Below are 17,907 nucleotides of genomic sequence, written 5' to 3' on the forward strand. Positions count from 1 at the left end.
TTTTTTAATATTTTTAAATTGCTAAAATGTTCAAAAAAGCAGCTATTATATAATATCCATTTCTGATGTCGCCAATAATTAGAGATGCACTGAAATTCCGGCTGCCGAAAATTAGTTCACCGCTCAGGTTTCACTTTCACGTGGTGTGACGCTCTGTGTATTATCCCGCTCTATGCGTGTGTGTGTGCTCCGCTCAGTCGCTCACGGCCCATGTGAGTGCTCCACTCATATACCGTTCATGCTCATCGGAACAGCAAAGTCCACTCAAAATCGAGCTGACAGGAAACATCTATGTAGTACAGTATTGTTTCTGTTTGCAATAGCCCTACTGTGCTGTAACAAGGTGTGGTAAATGGCAACTCTGGTAACGCAGCCCTCTCATTCATTGATCTGATAACCGTTATGCTCATGTATCCTCTGATATAAATAGCTTTCTAGGATTAAACATTATTTGGATAATTGGTAAAAAAAATCTCTTAATAGCCCTACTGTGTGTTAGACCTACCTGAAAAACTAAAAAGCAATTTATTTCATTTGTAGGCCTATCGTTATTTTTTATTTGTGCTATCATTAGTAATTTCTTTATTTATTCTTATTTTATTATTAACTGCTTAGTCTCCTTGTCATTTTTTATTCATTTTTTATTCAATTCAAAGTTTTAAGTTAAAGTTTTAAATCAAGTGCTACTGCAACAAAATTACCCAACTGTAAAATCAAAAATACACTGAGTGAGCAAAACTTTGTTTAATTACCATTATAACTAGCTATCTCACAATGTTTACATATGAATAAAAGTCTACATTAAAATCTGTCATATAAATTGGTCTTTTCATTAGAAATTAGCCTACTGATTGCCACCATTGATGGACAAAATTTTTTAATAATATTAAAAATATCTGTATGACAGTGTATTCTGCAGTTCTTCCCTGCTGTACCGAATATCTATACTTTTCAAAGTATCATATCGAAGTTAGAAATTCAAATATTGTGACAAAATAAATTTTGTAGGGTGCCACAAATTTGTTAAAATTTCCAAAGGGTGCCGCGACTAAAGAAAGGTTGGGAAACACTGGTATAATGTAATATCATGCAGTTATTTCTGCCAGTAATAGCTTTTTTTTCCTTATTTTTTTTAATCAGCAGTTGTTCTTACATTGTACATGGACATAATCTTTCTGGACAGAAATGAATTTGTCTCTCAAAGTGGAATCATCTTACAGTTCACAGATCTAGAGGTGATGTAATATTACATGAATCAGACCGAGAGACCGGCAATTCACTTCATTCACTACTCTAAGACAGCTCTGCGGGGAGACAGCTGACTGGAGCAGGGGGATTCATAACATCTTTTTCATCTCCAAATGCCTTATAACATTTTAATGAAATGGTTACAAAATTAGCCGCAAAACTAGAGAATTCTGATGTAATGCTTGAAAGAGACTTAGAAAGGGAGAAATGGGGTGAAAAAAAGAGAATGAGAGGATATTCGTTTCTGCACTCCTCGCTTAGTCTCATGAGATTCCTCTCTCTCTCTCTCTTTATCGCTCTCTCTCAGCATGCCACAGTATCCTCAGTGACACCGTTCCCAGCTCCTCCACCTCCCCTCCATTGATTCAAGTACACTACTGTACGCAGTCCGTTCTGCATCTCTGTTGGCCTCTGCGCCACACAATAAGTGAAGAAGCATTTAGTCATTCTGATACAGCGCGCCGCTAACATCGATCACCAACTGATTCACTTAAGCTGCAAGTCTGTTTCCAAGCTGAACAAGGCCTTGATTTACATTCATATAAAATACTTGCGAGACTGTTAAGCGAAAGTACAAACTCTACATACTAACTATTCAAAGTCATTGTAACCTATGTGCCATCGTTTCCCATTATGAGCCACAATACGCATTTTCTCCCAACAATGAGGTTCAAGCTCAACTGTGAAAAATGGCCATTTCTCAGTGCCATAAATCCTTAGGTTGCGCACAGCATGAATGTAATAGTTTTGTGAAATGATTAATTCAGGAGCTTGCACGATTTCGGGCGCAGGAGACTCGCACTCCACAAACATTACGAGAGGGGGGAGAGGAGGAGGAGATGTGGCCAATAAAACTGTAAAATTACAAATGTATCATGTTGAAATATCCAGGGAGTAAAACAACACAGTTTTTTTAGACGTCCCTCAGAAAGAGCCAATTCTTTACTACTTCCATGTGTGAAGGGTTAGAGCAATGTCTCAAATCTCTCTTTAACAGAATCTGCTTCTCAGTCATTTATTGTGAAAAACTGCAGTTCAGTCTGGCATATATAATATTTTAGATCTGAGATTTTTCTGTGTTCTTCATAGTCAAAAGAGCCAGTTGTGTTCATAAATAATAACTGCTCATTTAATACGCCAACATTTCTCTTTGAAAGACCCCGTGAAACGGCTTGACGAGCCGTTTCCTTTCCTTTTTCCTTCTGAAATATAGCTGAAATAAAATAAAATAAATAGATGAAAACGTAGAAATTAGAAATGTTGCCTCGGTAACTAAATGAAATAAGTTTAAGTTGAAGCACTAAAATCGCTATACTGGACATAAATAAAAACTCAATCTGAAATAATTATAAATTAAACCTAAATAGAAATATTTTTAAAAAGAAAGAAAGAAAATAATAAAAGAACATAACATGACTAAAAATTAAACTTGAATTAAAAAGAAAACTAAAAATATAAAAATAAAAGTTAGTTCAAAACATTCTAAGTTTTCAAAAACAAACAAACTATAATGGTCTATAAATAACACGAACACTGACATGATGTCATCAACATTTCATGGGGTCTTTAACACATCCTACACATCGTATGTGCGGGTATGCTTGTAAACGTGCCTCTTTAAGCATACTCACCTTAGTCACTGCAGGATATCCAACAGCCACCTCCGCTGGACAGTGTATCTTCTCCTCATTGGACACCTGCACCGCAGTGGCCCATTGATCCAGGAAGCCGCTCGGGGTATAGAGACCACAGTCCCTTACGCTCGCCTCCCGCTCAAAGTCCTCACACACACCATCACCGTCATAGAAGTAACACAAGCTGGGCTCATCTTCAGAGGAGAGAGATAGAGATGAACTGGTATGAGAGCAATACTGAACCACTGCATCAAAAGCCCATTTCAAATGCTGAGATCAGCAGACTGTTTGAAGCTGGTAGCAGTTATTCATGTCCTTAACTTTATCCCAGTGCTTCTCAGACAGTTTCAGGTGGTGGACAACTTCAATAGAAACCCTCCACCCATCTACTTCAAAGCAATTATCTACAGTATATATATACAGTATATATACATTAATAACTGTGTGGGTATGTAAATGATTAAATTAACTCACTTACTGTAAATGTTGACATAAATTAAAAGTAAAAAAAAATGAACTTAAGGCTAATTTGAATATTTGCTAAATAAATTACACATTATCGACCTGCCAAATAAATTACATTTACACAGTCTGAATAATTTGCAAATAAATATCGTTTCTGTAGGTAAGTAATAACTTGTTGGCATTTTAACAGTTTAAAATTATAACAACATATCTTAAAAAAGAAGAAGAAAATTGCTAATGTGAATAAAATCTAAATAAATAAAGCAATAGGAATAATATGAAAATAAATAAAACATTATTTTATTAAAAATAATAACAGCTTTCAAGTGGTGTCAGGATAACAGGAGTAAAACATTTTAGCTGTTGGGATTAAAAACAGCTGATATTTAATTTAGCTGAGTACAGGACATTCTGTTTAGTTTTGTCATAAAGGTTGTTTAGAGCACTCATTGTTTTACTTGGCATTACTTCACAGTGTTAATACATGGTCTATTTTTTTACTGGCTTTAAAACAAGGACAGTCATAAATCATCATTCACGATGACAGATTGATTATCTTTTATGACTGTACTTCATGTATCAGCAGCCCAGACGCATTTCTAGCAAATTGATCACCTCAATTAAAATCCCACTACCATTATCAGGTGAAGGACTTCAAGCTTCTTTTTAGAGGTCTATCTTTTTAAAATGTTGATTTGTGTTGTTTGATCTTTGTTTTGTGCCCTGATGTGTCCCGTTCCTGTCTTCTCCCAGGCCCTGAGGTGTCAGCAAAATTTGAACGCGTATAGCTGACACTAAGGGAACACACTATGAATTGCAATGATCTGTCACCTGTTCAGTCCAGCCATCCTGGTAATCAACAGCTACGAGGTGTCAATCATTGCAAACAGCAGTCAGGAAACAAGTTTGCAAGATGTGCACTTATCAAATCAAACACTCTTTCCCCGACAAGCTACAAAACAATATTAACAAGGACAGACTATGTAAAGTTATAGGCATCCTCAGGCGCACAGCAGCCGCAGTACATCAGTCAGAGGAAGCTACTATGTTTAAAGGGCAGCAGGATCCACGCTGCACCTTGTCACATCACTTCCTGTGCTAAAAAAGCACAGGAAGTGTTTTATTAATACTGTGTTACCGTGTACAGTTCGCGTGACACTTTCAAAACAGAGTGCTGGAAAATATCAAGAAGCACAGGGTTGACGTAACCATAGATCTTTGCCCTTCTGCTTGATCAGAGGTTTGTCTTGGGGTTCGTTCAACATAAATGTAAGTTGCACAAAACACTAAGCTGAGATAAGACATTTTATTTCTGTCAAGCGCTCTGCTGTTTTGGACAAAGCAGCCAACCAAAAATTGAGACGTTGTTCAAAGTGACATACTGTAAAAAGCTCCAACTTTCCACACGAAGATGTAAAAAACTGATGTAGCAAAGCAAGTAGAATGTGCTGAATGTCAGTGACATTTACAATTGCAATTACAATGAACAAATGAACAGAGACTTAGGGTGTGTTATGTTGACATAAGAATCTTGATATTTTCTGGTATTTTTTAAATGTGTTTTACAATATTTTACGTAAAAGGAATGATTCCTTTAAAAGTGAAACTAAAACCGCCAATAGGTTTTGGCAAATCAGCTGCTGCAATTTACTGGTATGAGAAGTTGTAACATTACCATTAAATTACAGGTAATTTGCTCTGTGTAAACGCAGAATGAAGATTACCGGTATGAGCACGTACAAGTTCAGAACGCCAATCATAACATTCTGATACAGATGACGCATTTACTCTGTACTGTGTAGTTCGGTTTGAAGTCGTCTGATAGGATGTCTCTGGGCCAAAATAAGCTGCATGAATGTAAACATTTGACACAAAAATGAAAACATTAACAAAAACACTGACCGCGTTTACCCCTCTATGTTTACAAACACAACACCGGGACACGCAGCCATTTAGAGGTCATTTCCGGTTAATGATGTCACAGAATTTACCAGTAATTTGAAACCGATGTGTGAATGGTGCTTTACCGGTAAAAAGACGGAACGTCATTGCTCGTGTGAACTGCGCATTTTTGTATTTACCGGTAAAGTCATTCCGGTCATTTTATGGCAAGTTATTGGTATTACTGTGTGAAAGGCGCTATTGACTCACCTGATTCATTCAAAAATGCAGATTCTTTCAGGAACCAAATACAAAACGCCGTGTTGCAACTGTTCTGCTGTGGCTTTGTTTAAAATATTAACTTGTTTGTTGCAAAAAATCCATATAATTTACAGCACACCTACTTGTGTGATATTCCTTAACTACACTCTTAAAAATAAAGGTTCTTTACTGGCATTGATGGTTCCATAAAGAACCTTTAAAGTCCCCATGAAATCAAAATTAAAGTTTTTTGGGTGTTAGTATCAATATGTTAGTCTTAAGGTTATCTATAAGGCAGTGTGCTCCAAAACAGTGACAAAATTCGCATTTATAAAATATAAGCATTCAAAGCTTGCAGTCACTTCCGCCAAAACGGCTCAACGATTTTTTTGACGTCACATCGTACTTCATCTTCTCATCAAATCTTCTGACCAATCAAATGCTCTCTAGAATCCAAAGACATAGAACGCTGAAGTCACTTGTTCACAGTGTAGTATTTCCTGTACAGTGAATGGTTCGAAGTGCACAATGTAGGTGATAGGGAGCGTTTCAGACAGTGTAAATATGCTTTCAATTGGTGAAAATGAGGTCTGGTTTCACGTTGTTTCACATGAACCGTGGCCGCGCGCAGTCTGATCCGGACTTTGGCTCCGGTCCAGAGACGCGATCGCACGGAGCGGATCATATGCGCAAGTCGGCATATATTAAAAACTTTTACAACTACACAGCCTCAGCATGATTATGACCACTATTTTGTTTTACTAAGAGTTTCATATTGAATCTAGTGGGTAATCTATTAGACTGTGGCTGTCAAATGCGGCTTTACTGAGCTCAACGGCTTTGGCCCGAGCAGATATAAACAAAATGCTATTGGCTATTTTAAAAAGGGGGCGGGGCTGCTCGATATGTCCTGCCCTCTCTTCCTGTTTCAGTTGAAATTACGTCACCACATAGAATAATGCTGCATGTTCACTGCACTTCAGGGGACCTTTAACATCCATGGAATCTTTCCATTGCAATAAAGTTTCTTTGCAATGGAAAAAGGTACTTTAGATTATTAAAATGTTCTTCACAATAAGAAAAAAAAAATATTTTAAGAACTATTCACTCCTAGTCTGTCATATTCATATTTTTTTTATCTTATTCTAGAATATTTTGTAAAGATGTTTGTGCAAATCCTTTAACTGCCATCTTTGGTATTGTATGTGAAAATAACACTTTGTCAAAAAGTGAATTGGCCTGCATCGCCTTTACTTCTCTTTTGGCAAGGCGCTTGATTTAAATTAATTGGAAACAGTCATTTCCCCCTTCTTTTAAACAGTGGGCCAGAGATGTGTTACAATTCCTGAGTTTGGAAAAAATAAGACTTAATTTAAAGGGTTCCGGGTCTAAGTTCACAGCCATATGGTGTCCTTTCATAAATTATTTACAAAACCAAGTATAATTGTAAGTGGATAAACTGATGCTGATGCTGTCAGGTTTTGCTTATGATTTACTGATGTTATTTTCTCTTTCTTGTCTTTGTTTATATGCACACAATGTAAAAGCACAATGTCTGTATGCATGTTGTGTTGTTAGTTGTGTTGATATGTGAATGTATGTTTTTGATTATCTAAATAAACATAAAATTAGAAAGAAAAAAAAAGAACTATTCACTAAAAGGTTCTTTTGGGAACCCAAAATGGTTCTTCTATGGCACTGCTGTGAAAACCCCCTTGTGAATGCTTAATTTTTGGGAGTATATATCATATGAATTAAATACAAGACAAAAACTGATACAGGGGTATTTTTATCCTCATATCTTGAATTTTGAGGACACTGTAATAGGCTACATCACGTAATGAACGCGTACACTGTCAAGGCACTGTTGAAAAGCTACAACGAAAAAAAAAAAGATTCATTCATGAACAGAGAACATGATTTCTCTTTGACGTTTATGTTGCTTTTTCTCTTTTTTTCCCTTGCATTTTTTATGTAAATTACAAATTTTCTTTTTTTTCTGAACTGTTCCTTTAAGGCAGTGAAGGATGAACTCATTGAACCTACTCCAAAAAAAGCGGAACTGCCAATTAAGCACTGTCAGGTACTAGTGCAACCTCAGACTTCCAGAGGTGTCCTAGAGGTCAGACAAGACTTCAGCTAGATGAATGTTGGCTACATTCAACAGCGAACTTCAAAAGCCCTTCTTGTCTGTTCTTCTTTGCTGCCTCCTTTTCTTCTCTCTGTCTTTTTTTACTCCACTCCAGCTTTCTGTCCACACGTTTAGAAGAAAAGGGGATTGTTGCATTACTGCTAACAGGAAGAAGTGACACAAAAGTTCGCTAGTGCTCGTTAGGCAGATCTTAGAGCTCTACAGCAAAGAGTAAAGTCTTTTGTGAGGGGACTTAAATGTCCCTAAGAGGGTCCAATTATGTGGCTAATTGTTTTGACAGAACTGATCAGCTTACAACTTAAAGCACTCCATTAACATCACAACCAGCTAACAAGTTTTGTGCTATAAAGGGATAGTACAACAGAACTTTCTTGGTCTTTCACACATTGTCAGTGTAGGACACTGTGACACTGATGACAAGCTGAAGCCATGAGCTTGATGGCTGGGCAACTGGGCAGAACTGACATCAATAGAGCACTGAGAAGTAATCAGCAATACAGCTAAATGCTGTTGGAGCAAAACATCAATCAAACTGATGCTACACTTTATACTTTTACTTTATTGTACTTTGCTGTTGAAATAGCAATAAAAAAAGCATTGAGAAATTTTTCAACCTAAAATGAACATTTTCTCATTATTTATTCACTCTCATGTCATTCCAAACACACATTATTATTTTTATTTTGTTATTTTTTTGCCGTATACAAAAGGAGGTATTTTGAATAATTGTTATGCAGCTCTGTTCCATACAATGACACATACAGTGTCTATGTTTTCTATACAATGTCTGACCAAGTCTGCAAAGCGAAAAAACAAAAAGCTTAAAAAAAGAATATATATATATATATATATATATATATTAAAGGACCATAAGATTACTGCACTACATTCCAAACTTTTTGAAACCATACAATAGCTTTGTGTGAAAAAACAGTCAAACTTTGAAAGACATGGTCAGTATGAACCGTCACTGTTTAGAAAAGAGCTGGGCCAAGATTCTCCAAAAATTCTACATTTGTTTTCCTCAGAATTTTTTTTATATATGGGTTGGAATGAGAAGAGGGTAAATAATGACTTAATTTACATTTGAACTACTCCTTTAACATTTCTACCTATAGATTACGGTCACATACCAACACAGTTGAACAACGTCTCCTTCTTGCACTGGTTAGAGCAGCCGTCTCCATTAGCAAAGTTCATGTCATCACATTGCTCTCCAAGGTATCTGAAAGGCATACACGCATAAGTCATCAAAAGAGTTAAATCACACAAATAACCTTGCTGCCACAAGGCTGCTTTTCAATAAATCAAAAATGAACTTTTTACTTTTTACATGGTTCAAAACAGATTTTACCAAAATAAGAAATAAAATAAGGATTTTTCTCAAAACAAGAAAAATGGAGCAAGACAAAATGCATTTAATTCAAGATAGAGCCTCTGTAAACAATCTTATACAATTTTGCTACAAAGTCAATTCAATGAGTCATTCTGTCAATTATGTCCATTACTGATTGTTTTATTCACAAAACTTTATCTATTTTCATAACATGGCTGTAACCATTGTCGCCCACAGTGGTTGCAATAAACACAAGGATATGTTTTTCATTTCCATTACATTTATATATGGAATGCAGTGAGAGTTTAGAGAGTGAACTCACTTTTGGATGAGTCCATCTCCACAGTAGGGTGAGCCCAGCTGGTGAGAGAGAGGAGGAGATGGTTCACTCTCTGCTCTTCTAGACACTGTCAGCACGTGGTAGGTGTACGTCTCATCAGGCTTTAAGTCCCTGGAAAACATAAACAGGGGCTATTAGTATGTTTTTTAACTCTTATGCAGGATTTAAATTATAAGGTGTTTTAGTGAAACCCAACCCCACGATGCTTGCATTCTTAAAATTGTAGTTGAATAAAAGGTTGTGGGGCCTTGCCATTCAAAAATTTGAGGTCAATAAGAAATTAACACATTTATTCAGTAAGGACACATTAAATTAACCAAAGTAAAAATTTATAATGTTACAAAAATTGAAAATAAATGTTGTTTTGAACTTTCTATTAATTAAAGAATCATGAAAATAAAGTGTCACGGTTTCTATAAAAAACAAAATAAATAAATTATAATAGAAATAATTAAATTAAATTAAAAATAAAATAAAAGAGAAGAGAAACAGCATGTTTTCAACATTCATGATAATAATAATAATAATAAAAACATCATAAAACTTTTCTAAATGTTTCAGCCTTGGTGAGGATAAGAGACTTCTTTTAAAAACATAAAAAAAAAAACTTACCACCACTGAAACTTTTGAATGGTAGGGTACATGCTGTGTTTCAATAAGGTTTTCAAATGTTTTATTAAAGAAAAAAGTTTGATTACAAGCTCACCAGACACTGGTGAACAGATAAATTGCTCAGATGCTTTCTATATACTTCAACAAAACATGACAGGAACTGTTATCATTTATCACTTTATTATAGAACTGCTAAGTAGCTAGTTTGAGTCCTGCTTCAGTTCCTGGCTTGAGTTGAACGTGCACACTTTTTCTATAATATCTTTTTTATCACAAATATATAACACAAAACCCTTTAGTATAAAGAAAAGATGTTATACCTTTAAAAGAATCCTGCTTACCTCTACCTACGTTAACACTTTTAAATATTTATAGCTGAGAGATGGAAAATTACTTTGGAATGAGTGTTTATAAGACAGTTGTAGTGTTTGCCATTATATAAGGCGATAAGCACTCAGTGCATTTAATTTAAGCGATTTCATGCGAAACAAACTGTCCCCTTTCATCCTCAAGCCCCAACGATTAGATGCTAAGAAAGGATGGCTATTGTAATGTGACTCTAGGTAGAGTACAAAGTGTGCTCTCGGCACTCGTCATGACTGTAATACAACCCTCCAGGTACATGAAGTGCAAGACTCAGCTGAAACAGCGCAAAACTCTAGTCATCATCTGTGCTGGGAACGGACCACCCAAATGACCCAAGACCCCCTCATCCCATAAAATGCATTTCCTCTCTCATTCTATTTATCTTCACCTCACAATGAAATGCCAATAATAGAGTGATGGAGAATGGAGGTGGAGGGAGCACAGGATCAATTGGGGAGGCAGAGGGGGAGGTACGGCAATACGCTTATCTGTCTGCATTACTAGTCCTTAACTCCCTCTCTTTCTAAAAATAAATAAATAAATAAAATATCTTCCTGTTATTGACCCAGCCACTTATGGGGCTCGGGTTAACGAAAACATTTTAATCGCGACTCAGATCAACCCTTAAACCTCTGTCTGCACATATGCTTCTCAGATCCTTTACACCGCTTTAACTTTCCGCCTGCAGGAACACAAACTTGGAGGGATCGCGCAGTGTGCGGAAAGCATCACAGCTGGTTCAGGTATATTCGACTTAATCAGCTCCACCATGAGGCTCTAAAACCCCACAAGCTCCTCCAGCTGCAGACTTCCCAAACAGTCAAATATGGGTCAGAGAGCCTCAGTGGTGTGAGAACTGCCGAGTGCCAGAGGACACTTTGCTAGAACTGCATGCGGAGTCTGAGCCAACCCCCAAAGGCAGGAGCTGGAAGATCTTGGCCCACAATGTGGTCTTGTGGCTGTGTTTTTCTAAGACATGTTTGTTGTGGAGAGGCAGAGCAAAGCTAAAAGAGTACTGCTGCTATCCTTAACAGCCACAGTGACTCCTGAGGTAGACCGTTGGCTTGGCTTCCACAACGAGGAAAGGATATTTTGCCCATTAAATCGAGTAAGTATCAATTTAGCCATCAATGTCTTGTGGCTACATTAAGAATTTACAGCGAGGCTGTTTGTTTGTGAAATCATATTTATTTGAGCAACCTGAGCTTTTGTGCATTACTTAAAACACTCAGAGAAGATCATTCTTAAAAATAAAGCTGCAGACATAAAACTTTTTATAAATACGGCAGCATACAAAGACATCACTCAAATGAAATGGCATAGTCGCATATGCGTAGTAACTCAAAAAACCTGGAGCTCAAACATTGCAATCCATCACAGCACCATCCTGTCTTGGTGTTTTCGGACGATAACAACATTTTTCAAGCCTCTGTGCTGGAATTTGTGGTAGCTCATGACATCATCACTATTCCCGTGTGGGATACCCCACAGTAGTGTGGGAAAACACTGCAGCTCCGAGCCTTTCACTCTTAAGTCAATAAGGTGGGAGCGTGCAACACTGACAATGTTCAGGAAGCACACGGGCAGTTAAACAAGACGGTAACCAAACACTAAAGCAGCCAAAATCTCTGGGTATAAATGTGACCAGTTTCACTTCCTGAAATCACAATGGGTTGGTTTCTATCAACACTCGTAGGTTTTCATCTGTTCAGAGTTTCTTTTCATTCCCAAATTACCATACGGGTTAATGACAAATAAGGCGCCATTCACACAGAATGTGTTTTTGCATTAAAAAACATGAGGCACGTTTTTTGTTGAACGTATTTTAACATGAGTGCTGTGTTTTTAGAAGGCATGTCATACACAAGATGCTGCAAAACACACAAGAAGTGAGTGCAACAGTCAAAAACATCCATCCAGCATGTTTACATGCAAAACATTGGAAAAGTAGTGCAGTGGAATACAAAAAAATGCTCTGTGAACATGGTTTTGAAACGATTATACGTTTTTTTGTTTTTTTTGGTTTGTTTTTGCAATGAATTATTTATTCATAAATATCAGATTTTGGGGGGAGTCACACCATATTACTTCCCACAAACTGAACTAACCTTATCTGACAGAGTCATGAGGGTCTGCAGGGGTCCTCTCTATGATGTAATTTCCTGCTTTTTTTTTTTCGTGTTTTTTTACATTGTCATGTAAAACCTTCGATTTTTAGCAGACAAAAATTTCTCAAATATTAATACGCAGTAAAGCAGTTAAAATATATAATTTAAAAATACAGAATATCATTCTTTTAATAAGTTTTTTTTTTTTCATTGTGATATAAGGACATGTGTATCACCCTGATATTTTGACTTACAAAAGAAAACATTTTTTAAATTTATTTTAATTCAGAAACTAAAAATCATACAAGAGGCATACAGTATTATTTTTTTTCTGTCAGCAGGCTAATTTAAAGTGTGAATTCATATCTTCATGTAGAATAGGAAAATAAACATTTAGCATTTATCACTTATGGAATGAAAATCCATATTTGTACAAAAAAATGTATGTTTTTTGTACAGACAATGTGGTCTGCACTTCAATGCAGCTGGACTTTGAAACAAACATGTGGAAGAGTGAGATATACAAGTCCGTCTTTTCTGGTGCTTGTAATTGAGCTCTATAGAGAAGCACACTCATCCTCCTTAGTTTTTCTGAAGGTACTCCTCTCTTTCAGCCCAGATGCTGGAAAAATTGCATTATAGTATTCGCTGTATACCTTCAAAAGAAATCAAAGAGATGCATCTCATAATGCTAAGCCCTCTGTGCAGCTGCTCGCTGCTTGAAGTAGTTAGGAGGAGAATGATGATCTAAAAACTTACTTCAAAGGAGTGGAAATAATTTGTCATTTAAAATCAAAATCAGATTTCATATGGTTAAATAAAACAACAACACAACCTCAATCATATAATTTACCAAACCACAGATGTTTGGTCAGACCGCAGCTCAACCCAAGAGATCCATCAAGTGGTGCTTACTATTTGCTCTATGAATGAAAGAGAAACATGCTGCTGGAATCATTGACAGCTCTGGGGAAAGTTACCTTCAAGAAGATAAGACGTAATCTCTTCAGATTACTACTGGAAAACAAAAATACACTGCACAAACACAGATGTCTAAACTTGCCTAAACTTGTCCTGCTTGCAAATAGATACTATAGATACTATTCTGAAGTCATGAATCATACATGCATTTCACAGCTTTAAAGCAATTATCCATCAATATCCATCAATTTTAATCATACTTTTTTTCTTTTTCAGATAGATGTGGTCACTATGAATTGTTGTTGTATGGAAAAAAAAAAAGATTCAGCAAAAATTCTGGGTAAAGTATGTTCAAAAAGTTTTCATTCTGCATTTCACAAACAGAAATAGCAGCTAATTGGTTTGGAACGACATGTAGGTGAATAATGAATTACAAAATCTTCATTTGTTGGGGTGAACTATACCTTAAAACGCACAAGACAACGCTAAATTTGCATATCCTGTGCATGCTTACCACATGCACCATTGATTTGTGGGTCATGTGTGTTCTTTTACAACACTTTGTCTTGTTGGCCTGTGACATAATCACATTGATAAGTTTGCAAATGAAAACACGGCGTGTGTGAAGCAGTTTGGAGGTTCTCGGAGGCCATGCTGTTTAATCACTCTCCATATAGTAGCAGCAGTGATCTATAGCGGCTGTTCTTTGGCTGAGATCGGATATTACAGCACATTCCCCTGCTACACTGAAGAGCTCTCATTAGGAAGCCTGCCTCTTTTAGCCAGACACCACTTTGACTGGGGCTGCTTTCACTGGTCACAATGAGTGATTGCCTGCTTCTATTGGAGCCGAAGTAGGCTTGCACCTGGAGGATGAAATGGCCATGCAATTTTGCGCCACTCTGGAGCTGACAAAACATTTTATGGCCCTTGTTTTCCTGGACGATATGAAAATGATCTCTAGTTAATTATCACACAGCGATGAAGGATCAGGACTGTGTGGACTCAGCAAAGGCTACTCACATTGAGGACTGAAAGGGAGAAGAAATGAGAAAAACAGATAGTGGACGATAACAATAACAATAGGACAAAATAACTGACAAGAATCATGATTAACTGAAAAACTGTTTAGAGATCAAGCAAATCTCATCGAATAATTTCTGTTAATTTACTAACATTTCTTACGAGTCTTTGGGAAACAACTCCCTACCTATAATTCAATTACAGAACTCTATAATTGAGTTATAGCTTAACTTTTTTTATCATTTTTATTAAATAACTTTTACTCGCCCTGTCATCATTTTCACTCGCTCCAGTACAAAAAAAAACACCTTTATTTTTATCAATGTACTATATTAAATTGCATTAAATTGATAAATGGATATAGACATTCACATTTGTAATGTTACAAAAGATTTCTATTGTAAATATTCAAAGAATATTTTTATTTTAAATATCATGTTAGAATGATATTAGCATATTAGAATGATTTCTGAAGGATCATGTGAAACTAAACTGTAATATCATTATAAAATATTCAACTAATAATATTTCAATTATTCAATAAGAAACGTAATAATATTTCACAATATTATTATTTTTTACTGTATTTTGATCAAATAAATGCAGCTTTGGTGAGCATTCAAAAACTCCATAAACATAAACTAAACAAATTGTATCAATTTAAAAGTATTACATTTATATTGCAGTTTATAAATTCTATAGATTTTTATTCTAAATTTTATATTCTATATTTTAATACTTTGTCACTTATGGATTTCAAGTTTGTTTTAATTTTAGTTCCCTTGACCTAGTATTTGTCTTCCTTTGATTAGTTCATTCAGTTCACCTGTGTTCGTTTATTATCTCATTAGTTCCCTCATTTAGTTCTTGTATAAGTTCTCCCTCTTCTTTTCAGTCCTGGTCCAGTCACCGTTTGCATTTATGTGTGTTTCCCTGCCCTTTTGGATTATCTCTTGTGTGGATTATTGTGATTAAACTTTGTGTTGGAATATATTCATTTTCTTCGTCAACACACCGTGACATTATCTTTCCAAACAATTATACAGCTATAATAAAACTCCATGAAAGCAATAAAATCACACACATTTTCTGGAAAATTGTGCCAGTTTTGGAAAAAAAAAAAAAAAAAACATCTATCTTGGATGACAAGTTAATCACCAAGTCAAACTTGAATAAGATCAAATAATGTACGATTTAGGAGAAAAACAACACTGTTTCTTCGACTCAGACTGGCCCCAGGCCTTATTGTTGTTCATGCCGAATCCAACTACTGCACTAAATTCCTTTAGACTAGCCTCAGTGCAATAATAAAATAACAGTACTAAAAAAAGTCAGGCATCTAGAAGTTGTAAAATTCCCATAAGAAAGCCTAACTCGAGGAATCACTTGTGCTGATACTGAATAATGAATTTCCTGGATTTAGCTTTTAGCTGAAGTGGAAGTCTTTCCGAAATACGCTGTATTGCTCCTTACAACAGCTTTTGCGAATTTCAGATGAGGGGAGTTTTTCGCTGATCCCAGAGCTGTACAAGCCTGCTGATACACTGATACATTTTCTCACCGTCTGGTGAATACAGCTGTGCAGCATTAATATATAAAACAAACCTTTTCAATTAAGAAAAAACACATTATCTGAGCAGATTAAGCTGTTGGCTGATGAATCTGGATACCTCGCTAACACAACTTGGATTGTGCTACTACAAACTAAACACAGCTTTAATGTATGTTTCGATAATGTCAGTATAAATACTACTTTAATTCTGCAAAAATTTGTTAAGACTATTTTCAATTCTAAAAATATATATATATATATATATAATATGTAGATATTTATTTGTTCAGATGAAAAGATCTGCATGTCTTTTTTCTAACTTACTGCTGCTGCAGCTGTCACTGTATTTACTGTAGTTTCACTTGTCAGCCAACTTTTTGGAAACAAGAAAAGACACCCAAAACAGCCCAGTGTGAGGACAGTGACAGTTCAGTGAGTTCACATTGGGTCTTGTTTATACAGTATGCACTGAGTAGATTTTTTGTGAAAGCTAATGTACATTATTGGCAGCCTGCCAACTGAGGTGTGGTGGAAAAAAAGCACAAAAGGAGGCAGACACAATGCCTGCCTACTAAATGACCAAAGTCTTCATTAATGTCCTGTTAATGAGGCATATTTCCCAGAAAGAAATAATGGATGCTCAATAGGCCATTTTTACAGATTTAAAAAAATTTAAATTGGATACTACTTCTGCAAGTTTCATAATTGTTACTTTAGTTATTTCAAGAAATTATCCCAAAATCATTGTGGAGGTTCACAACTTGTGTTTGGGGAATTAAACAAAAACAAAAACATGGGACACATTGCCAATTAATTGAAAATGTCTATACATCTCAATGTCCTTGCAGACTGCACACAATATACAGCGTGACCAGTGTTGTCTCATTCACACACAAATGACTCTGAATTTATTATTTTATTATTTTTATCAAGTTGGAGTCTGCCTGTCAATCTGTCTGCCTGTTTGCGCTGTCATCAAAGAGGCAGAGGCTCTTCAAACACTCTCCAACTGTTTTGTGGCCTCTCAGAATTTATGAGTATCCCATGAAGTTAAACTGCCTGGGAGCACTTCAGCATGTATCTCTCAGATGACAACAAGCTGGCTGTGAAATTCTTAGAGCTGACCTGAACCCCCAGCCCAAGGAGTAAAAATGTTTGAAGACCTCACACATAGTACCTAAGAGACATTCATACAATGGCAAAGCTCATCAACATATGGCAAAAGCAAAGACATTATGTGCCAGTGTTCCTAGAACTGTCTTGAATAGTGTTAGTGCCATATAAATGGTCATAATTTGTTTATGTTGGCGGTCATGTTGACATACACACAAAAAAAAACTTTTCAGAGCCTCTTTAAGAGTTCATACATCTAAGTTTGCCAGTAAAAATCATTTATAAGAGAGACAAATATTTCATCCTTACTAGGGGTGTAACGGTGCATTGATGTGTATTGATACATCAATCAAATGACTAACAATACCATGTATCAATGCAATGCCTAAAATGTTTTTAAGATTAACTTTTGAACATTTATTTTTAATGTTAGCCATATTTCCACACATTGCCCGTGACTGTTCTACGCATTTCCACCAAAGTGTGCATTCCCTTTTAACCTGTACAAGTGCCCTACGATCATGATGCAGCAACCTAGCATTACTGTCGGCAGCCAAAAAGCAGATAATGTATTCTCTCCTGTCAAACTCAAGTCATGGGAAGCACAGAAAACTGAAAGTCTTTCCTTACTGTTGTCATTGCTTATCTCAATCCACAAGCCAATGATGAGCTGTGATTCATGATCTCATGTGCAACTTGATTTTTTTTTTCATCATTTATTTTTCTATATTATTTAAAAAGGGGTCATATGACGTTGCTATAAAGAACATTATTTTGTGTTTTTGGTGTAATGCAATGTGTTTATGCGATTTTAAGGTTAAAAAAACACATTTTCCACATAATGTACATTATTGTTTCTCCTCTATGCCCCGCCTTTCTGAAACGTGTCGATTTT

General features: G+C 36.0%; 1 protein-coding gene across 1 annotated transcript in view; it reads right to left on the reverse strand.

The window, feature by feature from the left end:
- The window catches only part of LOC107667798 (pappalysin-1-like), a 90,513-nt gene that overhangs the window by 39,861 nt on the left and 32,745 nt on the right, over positions 1 to 17,907 (reverse strand). Inside the window, exons 8-10 of the mRNA XM_016459516.1 lie at positions 9,300 to 9,428; positions 8,775 to 8,866; positions 2,880 to 3,076 (exon numbers count right to left, since the gene is read on the reverse strand). Coding sequence (XP_016315002.1) covers positions 2,880 to 3,076; positions 8,775 to 8,866; positions 9,300 to 9,428 — 418 coding nt within the window. The remainder of the gene's footprint in view (positions 1 to 2,879; positions 3,077 to 8,774; positions 8,867 to 9,299; positions 9,429 to 17,907) is intronic.

Source organism: Sinocyclocheilus anshuiensis, unplaced genomic scaffold (genome assembly GCF_001515605.1).
Source record: "Sinocyclocheilus anshuiensis isolate Anshui unplaced genomic scaffold, SAMN03320099.WGS_v1.1 scaffold2558, whole genome shotgun sequence".
In the NCBI taxonomy this organism is placed as follows: Eukaryota; Metazoa; Chordata; class Actinopteri; order Cypriniformes; family Cyprinidae; genus Sinocyclocheilus; species Sinocyclocheilus anshuiensis.